The sequence below is a fragment of the Taeniopygia guttata genome, chromosome 23 (assembly GCF_048771995.1).
Source record: "Taeniopygia guttata chromosome 23, bTaeGut7.mat, whole genome shotgun sequence".
NCBI lineage: Eukaryota > Metazoa > Chordata > Aves > Passeriformes > Estrildidae > Taeniopygia > Taeniopygia guttata.
Genome location: NC_133048.1, coordinates 3,441,721 through 3,455,705, shown reverse-complemented (window position 1 = coordinate 3,455,705; position 13,985 = coordinate 3,441,721). Strand labels below are relative to the sequence as shown.

Genomic DNA, 13,985 nt, shown 5'->3' with positions numbered 1-13,985 from the left:
ACAGTGGGAGGTGCCCCTGCCATGGCAGGGGTGGGATGGGATGGAATTTAAGGTGCCTTCCAGCCCAAACCACTCCATATTTCTGTGCTCATTCCACAAGGCTCCTCTGGCTGTGTCTGCCCCAGTGCTGTGCTCCAGGGAGTCATTATCTCCCTCTAATGACCCTGCACGCCTCCCCTGGGCCCTGCTGTGTGTGGCTGGAGCTGGGGGCTGTGCACAGCCTCTCTCCACAGCTCTGCAGCAGCCTGCTGCTGTCCTCTCTGTGCTGGTGGTGCAAGTTGGCTCCAGGCACTCACAGCCACAGCCTTGTTAGTTCAAAAAGAACTACACTTGGTTTAGTTCTGAAGTGCTGCAGGGGGGAAAAGAGTTCTTTGCAAGCATCATTTCAGGTTAGCTTGGAGTTTGTTGGGCAAACGTGCTGGGCACCAAACTGGGCTGGCTGGTGTGGGGAAGGTGTGGGACAATCTTTGGATGCAGCTGTGGACAGACCTGTGCCTGACAAGGTCCTGGAGAGCTGCCCTGGCTGCCTGCAGCTCACAGGAGCTGCAGAGATGCCTACAAAGAAAGGAGGGGTGTCCAAGGCAGCTCCTGCAGGCAGAGAGCCAAGCCAGACCCTCACTCATCTCCACTCACTGCTCCCCACAGCTCTGGGTGGTGAAAAAAATTGTCCTGAGCTTGTGAAACGAGGACTCAGAGAGTTGGAGAGGCTCAGTAACTCCATTTTCCTGGTTCCCACAGCAGCTGCAGGTCTCCAGCAGTGCCCTGCTGGGCTTCTCAGCTGCCTCTGCTGCCCAAAGCACATTTCTGTCCCTTTCACACGTGCCAGGAAAGCCCAGGGAAAGCCCAGCAGGGCTGCAGATGCTGCTGAGGCACAGACCCCCCTGCCAGGCAGTGCTCCCCGGTCACCTGAGCGTGCGTAGGACTCGTGGCAGGTGCTGGTGATCTCTGCTGCCAGCTCCATGTGCCTCTGCCTCCTGTCCCCCGCGCTGTGCTCGGCCCCCAGGGCAATCATGCCCCCAGAGAAGCAGGCCAAGTGGCCCATCTTGTGATCCAGGATGCCACCCCTCCACTCCGCAATGTAGGTCAAGCCTCCTGCAGATTTTTTCACCAAATGCTTTTCTATTGCCTAAAGGGATGAAAATCAGGATCTCAGGAGAGTGGACAGTGAGTAACACTTACTCAGTGTTAGTGACAGGAGTGAGTACCAAGGAAACCCAGATGATTCTGAAGGTCTGAAACCTTCTCATGAACCATGTTCCCCCCAAAACCCGCAGAGCAGCACCTGGCTCCTCACCTCCAAGGCGTCGTCGTACATCTTTTTAGCTTCAGAGTCCTTCTTGTCTGACATCAGCCAGGACTTGAGGAGATATTCATAAAAGCTGTCCCCGAGCCCCCCGATGGAGACGTGGTCTGTGGTGGGGAAGGCAGGAAAGAGCTTCAGCTTGGTGATACACAGTGAGCAGCTGCCTCACCAAGGGGAAACAATCACGTCCTATTTAATGCCCTTGTTCTCTCCTTCCTCTTCCCAGCTTCCTGGGGAGAGCTTGCAGCATTGCTTTTCACAGAGGAAGAAAGGTGGAAAGTGCAATCAGGAGAAAAATGTTCTGTCATTTTCCAGAGCATTAGTATCCCTTACCAGAACCATTCAGAGGCCTTATTTTACAAGTTATTTATACTGCAACGTGAAGATGCTTCCTGTTTATGGAGCCATCATCATAAATCCACCCTCATAATCCAAAAGCAGTGGTGGGTATTGACAGATTTCCATCTCCATGGAGCCCCTGGGAGCTGTCTCCCTGCCTCAGGAAAGGAAGGAGAGGAGTTTGGATCCCACAGAGCTGCCAGCAAGGGGCTGAGGACACACTCCTGGGTTTTGCCATTTGTATTCCTGGCTCACAGAAGGACTCTGAAGCCTGGGGAAGGCTGGGGGTTGCTGGCACATAAAAATGATAAAAGTCAAGTATGGGGATGTGCACTGCATGTTTTCCTCTGCAGAAATGAAATTTCTGAGGCTGCCTGCTCAGAGCACCCCCTGCTCTGACCTCACAGGAGGTGCTGAGGAATTGCAGTGTGAAATGGGCCTGACAGATGCAGGTTTGTGCCTGGGGGGAGCTGCTGGATGGATTTACAGCTTCAAACTCTACCACAGGGGGAACAGCAGCATTCCCACTCTTTAAAGCATTCCAGCACTCCCATTTTCAGGAGAGCAAGACAAACTGCCCTCCCTGCACTGAGGCATCCCTGTTAATTGACAGAGTCCACCCCTGGCTCTGCCCCACCCTTATGTCCCAGCTAAGCACATGCAGCAGATGTTCAGAGCTGCTCAGATTTTTGTTTCCCCTCTCCTTGCACACAGATAAAGTCCAGAGGGCTTATTCCAAATGCTGAATCCTCCCAGCAGCACAAACCAACAGCCATGCATCATTCTCCTGACCTGAAGAGCAAACATGCCAGGCACACCGTGTCCAGTGATCCAGGGAATAATCCGCAGCAAAACAACGAGATTAAACACGCGGCTGCCGTGCGAGGAGACAGGGCAGAGGATTTGCAAACACAGCTGCCTTTGAGGAGCAGCTCTGTGATCCTGAGTGTGCCATTCATAAACTCACCAAAGCTGCAGCCCTGCTACACAACTGCTTTCCACATGGCAGCAGCCCTGGCAGCGTTTGCCTCCTGGGCACCCTGCTGCAATAAATCCCTGCCTTCAGCCCCACAGGTAACAGCTGCCCTGCATCTCTGGACACGGTGTGCCTGGCATCTTTGCTCTTCAGGTCAGGAAAATGATGCATGGCTGGTGGTTTGTGCTGCTGGGAGGATTCAGCATTTGGAATAAGCCCTCTGGACTTTATCTGTGTGCAAGGAGAGGGGAAACAAAAATCTGAGCAGCTCTGAACATCTGCTGCACACAGCCTCTACACTGACAACATCTGCTCTTTCAGCCAGGTCAAAGATGCACCTTTTAAGAAAATCACAACAATTTCAAGGAAAACAGCTTCCTGCAAAGAGCTTTAATGATGAGAGAAAAGGAGAGCCTGGCCTCTCTGGGGAGCAGGCTGCAGATGCCTCCCTGCTCTGGGCCTCATCTGTTTCTCCCCAGCTGCACTGGGGATGCAGAAGGGGCTGATCACTCTTCTCCCTCCCTGGAATGTGGAGTCAGATCCCAAGGCCACATCCTGAGCAAGAGCCACAGCCAGCCAGTGAAAGTCTGTCTGGAGTCAGGAAATCTCCAGGCCTTTGGCAGGCACCTGCCTGTCCCACACAGCAGTCAGAGGCTGCTTTTGATGTGCTCTGGAAAGCACCACCAAGCCCCTCACTACATCAGCAAGTTCAGGGCAATGCAGAGAAATCTGCAGACAGAAAACAGAATTAAATTCATGGCAGAAGAGATGAGGGCTTCCTCTCAGCGCAAAAGGGCAGCTCTGGTTTAATGGGACAACTGTGACCATCCCAGGCACTTGGCTGGGACCAGCCCTGCCAGCTGAAGGTCAGGGATTGCTCTCAGCCAGAGCTCTGACCCTGCCTGGTGCCACCAGAGCCACAAAAGCAGCAGTGGGAGAGGTCTGGAGTGATCCAGCCCAGCAAAAAGTGCAACAAAGCATGGGGACACCAGATAATGCCAGGCTCAGAGTAACCTGCCTAGATAATAACTGTCAGCCACTGACAGGTTCAAACCAGTCTCTGAAAGAGACTTTTCTTTGACAACATCAAATCCAGCAGCCAAAAGAAGCAGATCAATAACAGAGCAGAGAGTGGAGGTCAGAGATCAAGGCACAGCTGCACAAGTGGCACCTCCTGCTCCTACCACAGGGCAAACTTCTGAGGAGGGGCACAGTGTCTTCCCTGTGTGTCACCTTCCCCTGGGTGCCCCCAGAATTCCTCTGCTCTCTCCAAGACCTTCCCTGATTATTGCTCCAGTGCTGGGCTCCCAACAGGAAGAAAACGTTCTTATCTCATCCTTCCTTCCCAAATGGCTCTCTGCAGAGCTGCCATGGTAACAGGAACAGGAATGCACAGGAGAATTCATCCCTGGATCCAAGGGGGATCCAGGGGGGATCCAGGGCTCCTCCAAGCCCTCTGCCTCTCCAGGTGGTTCCTGACTTGCTGCAGCACTCTGGAGGGGAATCTCTGTGTGCTTCACGTGCAGCTCCCTGTGCTGAGCGCAGGATCCCCCAGGCTGGGCTGGCTGCAGCACCTGTGGGACGTGCCATGAGCTGGGACACAGGGCTGGGGGCTCAGGGCACAGCTCCTGCCCTGCTCCCTCCTCAGCCCAGCCTGCCAGGCTGCTGTGCCAGGGGCTGCTGCTGCAGGGCAAGGAGGGAGGCAGGGATACCTACGCTGCACCCAGCTCCCCGTCACCGGGCTCAGGAAGTTGGGGTACAGCCCCTGCGGCTTCTCCACTCTGCTGAGCACCCTGCGGATGTTCATCACCTGTGGGAGAGCACAGACAAGGCTGGGGTTATGCTCTGCTGCCCTTCCCTCCCTCCCCAGCCCCTCCCCAGCCCCTCCCCAGCCCCTCCCCAGCCCAGCAGCCTGGACACAGCTCAGGGAGGGAGATGCTCCAGGGCTCAGCCCAATCTTTATCCCAGTGGGATTTCAGAAATGGCTCTGGAAACCCTGCAAAGCCCCAGTTCAGCTCACTACCATGGTTCAGAAAAAATCCTGGGAGATCTCGTCCTTCCAGGACCTGAAGGGGCTACAAGGAATTGGAGAGAGACTTTTCCCAAGCGTGTGGAGTGACAGGACAAGGAGGAATGGCCTCAAGGTAGAGGAGGCCAGGGTTAGATGGGATATGGGAAGAAATTCCTCCCTGTGAGGGTGGAGAGGCCCTGGCACAGGGCAGCTGTGGCTGACCCATCCCTGGAAGTGTCCCAGGCAGGCTGGACAGGGCTTGGAGCCACCTGGGACAGTGGGAGGTGTCCCTGCCCATGGCAGGGGTGGCCCTGGATGGGCTTTGGGGTCCCTTCCAAACCCAAATCTGCTTCCACGATTGGGGATCTGGGTGGGAATGGGAGATGTGAGCGATGCCAGGGGTGATTTTTTCCATGATCCAAAGGGAAAGGAGTGGCAGGGATGAGTGACTCACACAGCACTTAAATTCACCATGTGGTCACTTAATGTGATGAATTGGGGCCTTTAATTTCAACAACAGACAGTTCCTTTAATACCCCAGAACAGCCAGCACTTAACTCTCTAAAGCCTCCCCTGGTTTCACCCCCATTAAATCCAATAGGCCTTTCCCTTAAGGGACCCAGTTCAATTCCATGCAGCATAAATATTCTATTATAACCTACAGAGCAGCTAATTTGCCCTAAACCTTTTACAAAATTAGACAATTTGCACGCCAAAAGCTGGCTACAGCCTTAAGCCAGTGCTTCCAAGGAAGTTGTCAGGCTCCATAATATTTACTGGAGTTTAGGAGCTTGGCACATTAATGACAGGTTTGAATGGAAGACACTGATGGGCTTTAATTCCTGCTAAAATCACCCAAGTCCCAAACTGGGAGTTCATGAGTTGATCTGCTCCCCTGCAGTGATTTCCCACAGGCTGGGCTGTTAGAGCCCACACCATCCCACATCTTCCCTCTCTGAGGCTGTCAGCGTGGCTGTGATCCATTTTCTGTGCACACACCAGCCCAGGAGAGTCCATCAGAGAGGTTTTGCCCTTTTCCCTCCACGGGCTCAGGAGGAGAAGAGGAAAATCTCTTAGGCTGGGGGCAGAGGTTTCACCCTGGCTCAAAATGCCACGGTTTGAACCCAGAGTGAGGATGCAGTTCTGGTTTTCAGCAGTGCACCCTCAGAGTTTCCTCATCTCTCCCCTCCCTTCATTTCCTCACACATTTTCTGCTCCCTTTCCTGGCCTCCCCTCAGCTCCCCCTCCCTGGGAGCAATTTGTCATTATCCCTGTCCTCGGGAACCTCAGCCTTGTCTCTTTATTTCACATCACCAGCCTCTCTTATCTTCCCACAGAGTTTCCTGGCTTTCCTGTTGCCCTTCACCCTCTGCTTTTCCCTGCCCTGTGACCCTCATTGCTCATCCCACCCTCACTGCTTTCCATCCACTCCATCCCAGCTCCACTTCGCTCTCCCAGCTTCTTCCTCCTCTTTTTTTTTTCCTGTCTCTCCTTCAGATTCCCTCCTTGTTTCACAGCTGACAGACCTGCACTGGACACATCCTGGAAAAGCAGAATTTCTGAGTGTTTTTTTGGCAATCCTGTTTGGTTTCACCCCACTGTGGCACTCTGGAGCAGCCCCATTTCCCTTGGGGGAAGTTTGGGGGGCAGTTTGGGCTCTGCCTGGAACAATCTGTGTCCCTCAGAGCGGGCTCCTGAGGGATGACTGCACTGGGAAAAGCTCCCCAGGAGGATGAAGAGGCCAAGCCAGCAAAGGCCAGGCTGGGGTTACTCACCTTTTCTGCAAACACTGGGTTGCCAGAGAGCTCGGAGAGGTGCAGGAACTCCAGGTGCAGGGTCCCAAATTCTGCCAGGATGCTGCTTCCAGCGGATGCCCAGCCCCAGCTCCAGCTCATGCCACTGCAAGGAGAGAAAAGGGAGCCCTCAGTGCCAGGAGACACAGCCAGAGCCCGGGGTGCCCCTGCCCGGGGCAGCCCTGCCTTCACCAGGTGCCTGTGCAGCACCCCAGGGTCAGCAGGGGCATGGGGAGGGCACACACACACTTAGGGCACACACAGATTTAGGGCACACACAGATTTAGGGCACACACACACACTTAGGCACACACACATTTAGGACACACACACTCATTTAGGATACACACAGATTTAGGACACACACACACACACTTAGGATACACACAGATTTAGGACACACACACACTTAGGGCACACACACACATTCAGGACACACACACTCATTTAGGACACACACACACTTAGGGCACACACACATTTAGGATACACATAGATTTAGGACACACAGATTTAGGGCACACACACACTTAGGGCACACACAGATTTAGGACACACACAGACATTTAGGACACACTCACACACACAGATTTAGGATACACACACACATTTAGGACACACACACACACACACACACACACACACATTTAGGATACACACACACATGTTTAGGACACACTCACACACACAGATTTAGGATACACACACACTTTTAGGATACACACACACTTTTAGGACACACACTCACACACATTTAGGAAACACACACATATTTTCAGCAGCAGCTCCAGTGGCACTGAGCTGTGATTTTCCAGAGGTTCTTTAGGACTGGGCTAACACACAGACTGCACAAGCTGCATTTCTTTGTGGGAGAGGACTCCCTCCTGAAGAGCCCAGCTGGAAAACAGCTCTGGAGGAGCACTGCCACCCTGCCCTACACAGATACTGTGGGACAGAATAGAATATCCTTCTGGCACCCCGGAGCTCTGAGTCCCTCTGGAGCCCTCCGGACAGGACAGAACCACAGCAGCCTCTGCGGGTGCTGCCCCAGAGCCACCTCGGAGGTGTCCTGGCTCCGGTTTTCCATCTCCCTGCAGTGAACCCCGGGGAGGGGACGGCTCCGGGGACAGGGAAGGGTGGGGGTGACACTAGATGGCGCCGGGAAGCTTGGCTGGGAGAGCAGAAGGGTTCGTTGTTTACAGGAGGTTAAAACTAATGATCCTTCCGAGCAGGAAAAGGAAAAAAAGAAGTTTCCCTCGCTGTGATGGAGAGGAAAGCGTGGCAGCCCCGAGCTGGCTGTTTGCCTCCCAGGAGAGCCTTGGCTAGGCAATGGACACAGGCTGCAGCAGCACCCCTGCTCTGGGACATGGAGTGCAGCTCCGGGGGGCTCTGGCATCCAGCCCTGGAGCTGAGAGCAGCTTTCACATCCCACTGCACGGACCTGCTGAGCCTGGAGCTGCTGGGGCAGCTGGGCAGCCCCCGGGGCTCTCCCACCTGCCAGGGCTCCGTCCCTGCCCTTCATTTACTGCACTGGAGGGGGGCTGCAACAAACAACAAACAACAAATAACCAACAACCAACAACCAACAACAAACAACAACAACAACTAACAACCAACAACAAACACAGCCTCACAAACAGCTCAGCCCGGCTCAGTTCTGTTCAGCTCTGCTCTGCTCAGCCCAGCCCAGCCCGGCTCAGTTCTGCTCAGCTCAGCCCAGCTCAGCCTGGCTCAGCTCAGTCCAGCTCAGCCTGACTCAGTTCTGCTCAGCTCAGCTCAGCCAAGCCCAGCTCAGCCCAGCCCAGCCCAACCCAGCCTAGCTCAGCCTCAGTTCTGTTCAGCTCAGCCCAGCTCAGCCTGGCTCAGCTCAGTCCAGCTCAGTTCTGCTCAGCTCAGCCTGGCTTAGCCCAGCTCAGCCTGACTCAGCTCTGCTCAGCTCAGCTCAGCCTGGCTCAGTTGTGCCCAGCCCAGCCCAGCCCAGCCCAGCCCGGCCCAGCCCAGCTGCCTGGGGAGATGGACACAGAGAGGGAAAAGCAGGCTCTGAGATGGGACACAGAACCAGGGAAAAGCAGGCAGCCACAGGAAGCTCATCAGCAGAAAGGGGACCACAGAGGAAAAGGTGACAGCAAGAGATAAAGGCAGCTGGTTGTGGGAGAGCTGGGAGGGCTGGCTGTGCTTGGCCCCTCGAAAATGAACGTGCAGAATTGACTCAATGCCAAGGGGGTTTTTTTGGTTTCAAATTTCTGAATGTCCTTCTTAACCCAGCCCCCAAACTGCCACCAACAGAGGCCCACCCACACTGCAGGACCTTCCTCCTTTTGGGAGGGTGAGGTGTCTCTGGAACCAGCACATCCCTGTAAAAGCAGAATTGGAGAGAGGATCCCTCCTTGCAAAACTCTTCTGGGCTTTGTTGTGGCCCTGATGTTGGGGTCAGCGTGGTCTCACAGCCTCACCTCGCCCTGCTCTGCTCCCACTTGCACTCTGAGGAATCTCCTTCCCCTGTGGGTTTGCAGCTCCCTCCAGCCCTGCTCCTCTCTCAGCTGGCACTCCTGCCCCCACCGCAGCTCCAGCAGCACTGGGGGCTCTGCATGGGCTGGGATCTCTGTCCATTTGCTCTGCTCTCACTCAAGGTCACCAGCGAAACATTTTGGGAATGTCTGGGCAGACAGAGGCTGCTTCAATTGTCTTCACAAAGGGCAGGGGAGGGTTTGGCATTTCTGTGAAAGGTTAGCCTATGCAGAGCCTTTATCAGCCACAGAGGAAGCAGGATGTCTGTGCTGTAAAAAAGGACAATTACAGAGCTGCTGGTGGCTCCAATTTTCCCCGGGATCAGGAGCACATCAGACAACTGAGGGGTGACAGTGATATTTGAGCAACGCAGCAGCCTGAGCCAAATATTTGAAAGTCTTTTGCTTGCAGAGCCAAGGAGGAGATTTGGGCTAAAGGCTGGATAATGACTTTGAGGGTTTTGCAAGAGGTGAGGATGAAAAGCTTTGTTAACCCACATTTCCTGCAGCTCTCACCCCTGGATTTGTTTGGATGCATCAGAAACAGCAAATCCAAATCCCTGCCTGGCTGGCAGGGAATTGCCTGCCAGGAGAGCCAGGAGCAGGAGGGCAGCCCCAGCTCTGCTCTGTTTGCTGCCAGACCTTTTGCAGGGATTTACTGCACTCAGCTGCCTCCCCTGGCCATGAGAACATCACCAGCCTGAATTCTGGGCTCTAAGGAAGGACAGAGTCTGCCTGAGGGCTGTGTGCTGTTCTCCCCCTTTTCCAGCACCAAAACTGTCAGCCAGTCCCGGGTTTGCCAATTTTTAAAATGCATTTTTTTCTGGATGAATTCACATGCATCTATCTGAGCACACTGCAAAAATCCCAGCTACGAGCAGACTACAAAATCACCTTTCACAGAAAATGAGAGTGAGGAAAATGCTCTTGCAGCAGGGAGCCCTGTCAGGAGGCAGAGGAAGAAACTGTGGACAAGCCCAAATTAATAAAACACAGCTGGGTTTGGCCTGAGCCACCTGCAATCTGTGCCAGGGTTTGAGCTGGCAAAGCCAATGACCTGGAGGAGTCTGCTCTGGAGGGGACAGCTCTGAGGAGCTGCTGCTGCTCCTTGTCAGCCCCCAGAATAAAGGAAATGCTGCTGGGGACGTGTGCCTTGCCTGCCCAGGTTGATCACTCCACGTGGGATCCCAGTGGGGGTGTTGAAGGCTGGCAGAAGTTTCTCTCCGAGTTCCAGAGCTTTGCTCTTGAACACCTGTAAAAAGGGAGGATAAATGTTTGATGGAATGAGTCACAGAGGATTCTCCCACATCCCCTTTTCTAAACACAGTTATAAAACACTGGAGGTGCTGCAGAACCCCCTGTTCCAGGTGTGCTGTGCTCTGGCTCCCCTGCACAAAAAGTCTGAACCAAAACTCTCACTGAACTTTGGCATCTCTCAATTTCCTCTCAAATCTGCACTAACCCAGCTCCCAGTCCCCTGCCAAAGCCTCAGCCTGGACCAGAGCAGCTCACAACAGCTCCCTGTGATCTGAGCTGATCCAGGGTGCTCTCCAAATTCCTCCCATTCCCAGGATGGCAGAGAACACGAGGAGCTGCAGTGACTGAGCTGAAATCAGAAGAAATCCTGGGCTGAAGCACTGTTAGGTTTACAATGTGGGCTTGCCCAGCTCATGCCATCTCCTGCTGTAAAAACCACGATTTCCAACAAACCATCTCCTCCCTGCAGCTCTTGGCCAAGAAGGATTCGTGGTTTCATGGCTAAGCTGCTCCTTTTCCACGGGTAATGCCTCAGTTTTGGGCTTTCCACTCAAATTGCAGCTTATGCTGGCTTGCAGCACAAAGCAAGCACACACAATTATTTTGGGACAGACTGATACCAGCACTAATCTTCGCTGCAGAGATTAGTCCTGATCAAGAGAAGCCTCTAAGTGACTTAGGAGATAAAGCACAAGCCTTTTACCTCTAGCCCTGTGGTGGTGGCTCTCGGAAAGAAGGAATTCATTGCTCTAAAAATACAGCACTGAGGGAACCTGAGCTCTCCTGTGGGCTCGCAGAGCTTTGATACTCTCCCGAGGAAACAGGGGGTTGGTTCAGAAGGGAAAGCAAGAGACAGGCACTGGGTTTTGCCTTTCAGTGACACTGGTAAGTGACAGGCACTGCCCCAGCCGCTGATGGGACTTCAAGAGGGCACTGCTGGAGTTTTATGGTTTAATGTGGTTTCTTTTTGCTCTGTTGGTCTGAAACCTGTTGAAGCTGTCACTGAGACAGACTCTGAGTCTTTGAGAGTTTCCCTGCAGGGAAATCCCGAGGGAAGCCATTCCTGGAACACATTTAAAAGGCAGCTGAAGTAAGAGAGCTGCTCCTGGATCAATGGTGTCAGAGTGCAGGAGCCATCCCACCCTCTGTGGTGGTGAGCTCTCATTTAGGGCCAGCCTCACAGAACTCCCCCTGAGCCAGAGTTTCAGCTCACCAAAGACTCCCAGGGCAGAGGAATCATCTCCTCATCTCCCTCCAGCCAGAATTCCAGCCCGGGCACACCATCAAACAGAGGCTGGCATTGTGCCCCAGGCTGGGGAGGAGGGAGGGCAGTGGAAATGGGATTTCCTGCTTCACCCAGGGCTCCAGGGGGACCAGCAGCCACCTCAGGGGCTGTGACCCCGGGCTCTGCATCCCAGGACACTTCACCTCAGCAATTCCTGCTCCACAGGGATGTTCAGCTGAGGGGGGAGCACCTGCCCCTCTCAGCTGCCCTCCTCAGCCCGAGGCAGGATCTGGGATGATGCCTGATGAAATCTCACCCGGCTTGGAAGAGAGAGGAACAAGTACAGAGACAAAGATCCTCTGCAAATGGCATTTCCCCGGGGAGCAATGTGTCCAACTGCAAACGTGCCTTGCTAGAATTGCCCACAGGAGGAAAGATCTCTGGCAAATGAGCCATGCACGGTGAGTGCAAGGTAATTATTCGAGGCTTAATTAAAGGAACATTAGTGGCATTTCCATATTCACAAAAAGGATGGGTTTAGCCTGTTGTTAAGGGGGGATTATCTGATGCTCAGGGTAGAGCTGCTGGAGAGTCCTCTCAGCTGGTTCCCGGGGCTGGGGGGACCCCGGGGCTGGGGGGACCCACCTCCTCTCCCGTCAGGTAGTAGGTGGCCAGGAGCCCCCCGATGTAGCGGATGTTCACCTCGAAGAGCGAAGCTTCTCCGTTCTGCAGAGACACAAGCACAGCCCTCAGCTCAGTGCCCATCTCTCAGCCCTCTGCAGAGACAGGCAGGGAAGAGAAACACCCAAACTGCCCCATTCATCACCTGGGGCAGCACCTGGGGCAGGCAGGGCAGATCACACACCCACAGAACCTCCTGAGCTGGAAGGACCCACCACGATCATCCAGTCCCACCCCTGGCCCTGCCCAGACCCCCCAAAATCCCACCCTGGGCACCTCTGGAGTGGTGTCCAAGAGCTCCTGGAGCTCTGGCAGCCTCGGGGCCGTGCCCATTCCCTGGGGAAGAGCCTCTGCCCAAAATGCAGCCTAAACTTCCCCTGACACAACTTCAGACAGATCACAGCACTTGGTTTCAAGCAGAGCTTGTGGGTCCTGCCTTTCTGGACTGTGAGAGCTCCTTGTACAGAGGTAATATTGAATTAACTTCCCCCTGCCTCCCCTGCTGTGCTCCCTGACTCCAGGGATCAATCCACAGCATTCACTCTTGTCTTTACAGATCAATCTATTCTGCAGGCCAAGATTAAAAGCTTTTATGAAATCCAGATAAATTATCTCCCAGTTGATTTTGTCCCTTGTTTATCGATTCAGTAACAGACTGAGACCATTCACCAGATTTATCAGATGTGGGCTGCCTTTTATGAATCCATGAATGCCAGTGGTGCCCTCCCAAATGATGCTTCTCTATAAAGGCAGCTGCAGGCATTGTTCCCCTGGGAGAACCATTCCTCACAACAACTAGACTGGCATTAAACAAATACGAGTTTAAGCTGCACTTTGGTTTTAACATTCTCAGTGTGTGCCATTGATGAGATGCCATCAGCTGGGGATGAGGGATGCAGGAGCTGGCTCCAGAGCACAGCCAGGGACAGAGGAGGGGCAGCACCCTTCAGCTGCCAGCACTGCTGAGCTGCTCCAGAGCCCAGCACAGCCCCACGTGCCCAGGACAGCTCCAGGAGCCCCAGGGAGAAGCACCCCTGGCTGTTTCCAGAGGTGATGCCCTTCCTTCCAAACCCTGGCTCCCCCTGTGCTGCCGAGGTGTCACACAGGGCCCAGCAGTGACACCCACAAAGGGCCCAGACAAGGGGAGCTGGGTTTACAACCTCAATCTAATTTAATAAGGAAATCTCATCTCACTGCAGGCAGACATTTACCTGAGATGAAACAGAACTCGTTCTTTGATGACAACATTTCCTTGGAGTGTCTAATAGGGAGTGTCTGTTCCCATAACCCAGAGCAGAACACAAGAACCATTAAACTCTGAACCTCCTTGTCAGCCAGACATGGTGAGGCTGAGCTGGTGGCCCCTGCTGGAACCAGCAGAAAATTGGGGTGAATCACTGCACTGCTCCCTTTGGCCTTAGAAAGAAAATCAGCTGAGTGGTTTCTTCCCCCATAGAGCTCATGGTTTCCCTCCCCAAAGGACTCCAGGGGAAGGCTGTGATCAGGACTGGCACTCTGGGTGGCACAGGCAGGCATTCCCAGCAGCTGACTCACCACGTTCAAGTCAAAGCTCTTCTCCACCCACTGCTTGGCTTCCTGGAATTCCTCCTCGAGCTCCATGATGTAGAGGGTATCTAAGGCATCTATCACAGTTGCTCCTCGAAGGCCTCCTGTGTGGCAGAAACAGAGAGAGATGAAGCCACAGCTGAGCCAGCCTGGGGGCTGGGACAGGCACAGCTCCCAGTCCCAGCTCTGGGGCTGTGGTGGCATCTCCCCCAGGGCTGCTCAGCTCTGCACCCACAGCTGGAGAGGCCCAACTCCCAAAGGCACGACAGAACACTGAATTCTGGAAGAACTCCCCCAGGGAACAGCTCAGGGTCCACACCTGAAGCC

The 13,985-nt window shown here is 54.1% G+C and overlaps 1 protein-coding gene across 1 annotated transcript in view; it reads right to left on the bottom strand.

Moving 5' to 3' along the window:
• Positions 1-13,985, bottom strand: part of MAN1C1 (mannosidase alpha class 1C member 1) — a 53,537-nt gene that overhangs the window by 2,958 nt on the left and 36,594 nt on the right. The window contains exons 4-10 of the mRNA XM_030290581.4: positions 13,647-13,762; positions 12,057-12,137; positions 10,087-10,181; positions 6,405-6,528; positions 4,335-4,428; positions 1,295-1,410; positions 907-1,126 (exon numbers count right to left, since the gene is read on the bottom strand). Coding sequence (XP_030146441.2) covers positions 907-1,126; positions 1,295-1,410; positions 4,335-4,428; positions 6,405-6,528; positions 10,087-10,181; positions 12,057-12,137; positions 13,647-13,762 — 846 coding nt within the window. The remainder of the gene's footprint in view (positions 1-906; positions 1,127-1,294; positions 1,411-4,334; positions 4,429-6,404; positions 6,529-10,086; positions 10,182-12,056; positions 12,138-13,646; positions 13,763-13,985) is intronic.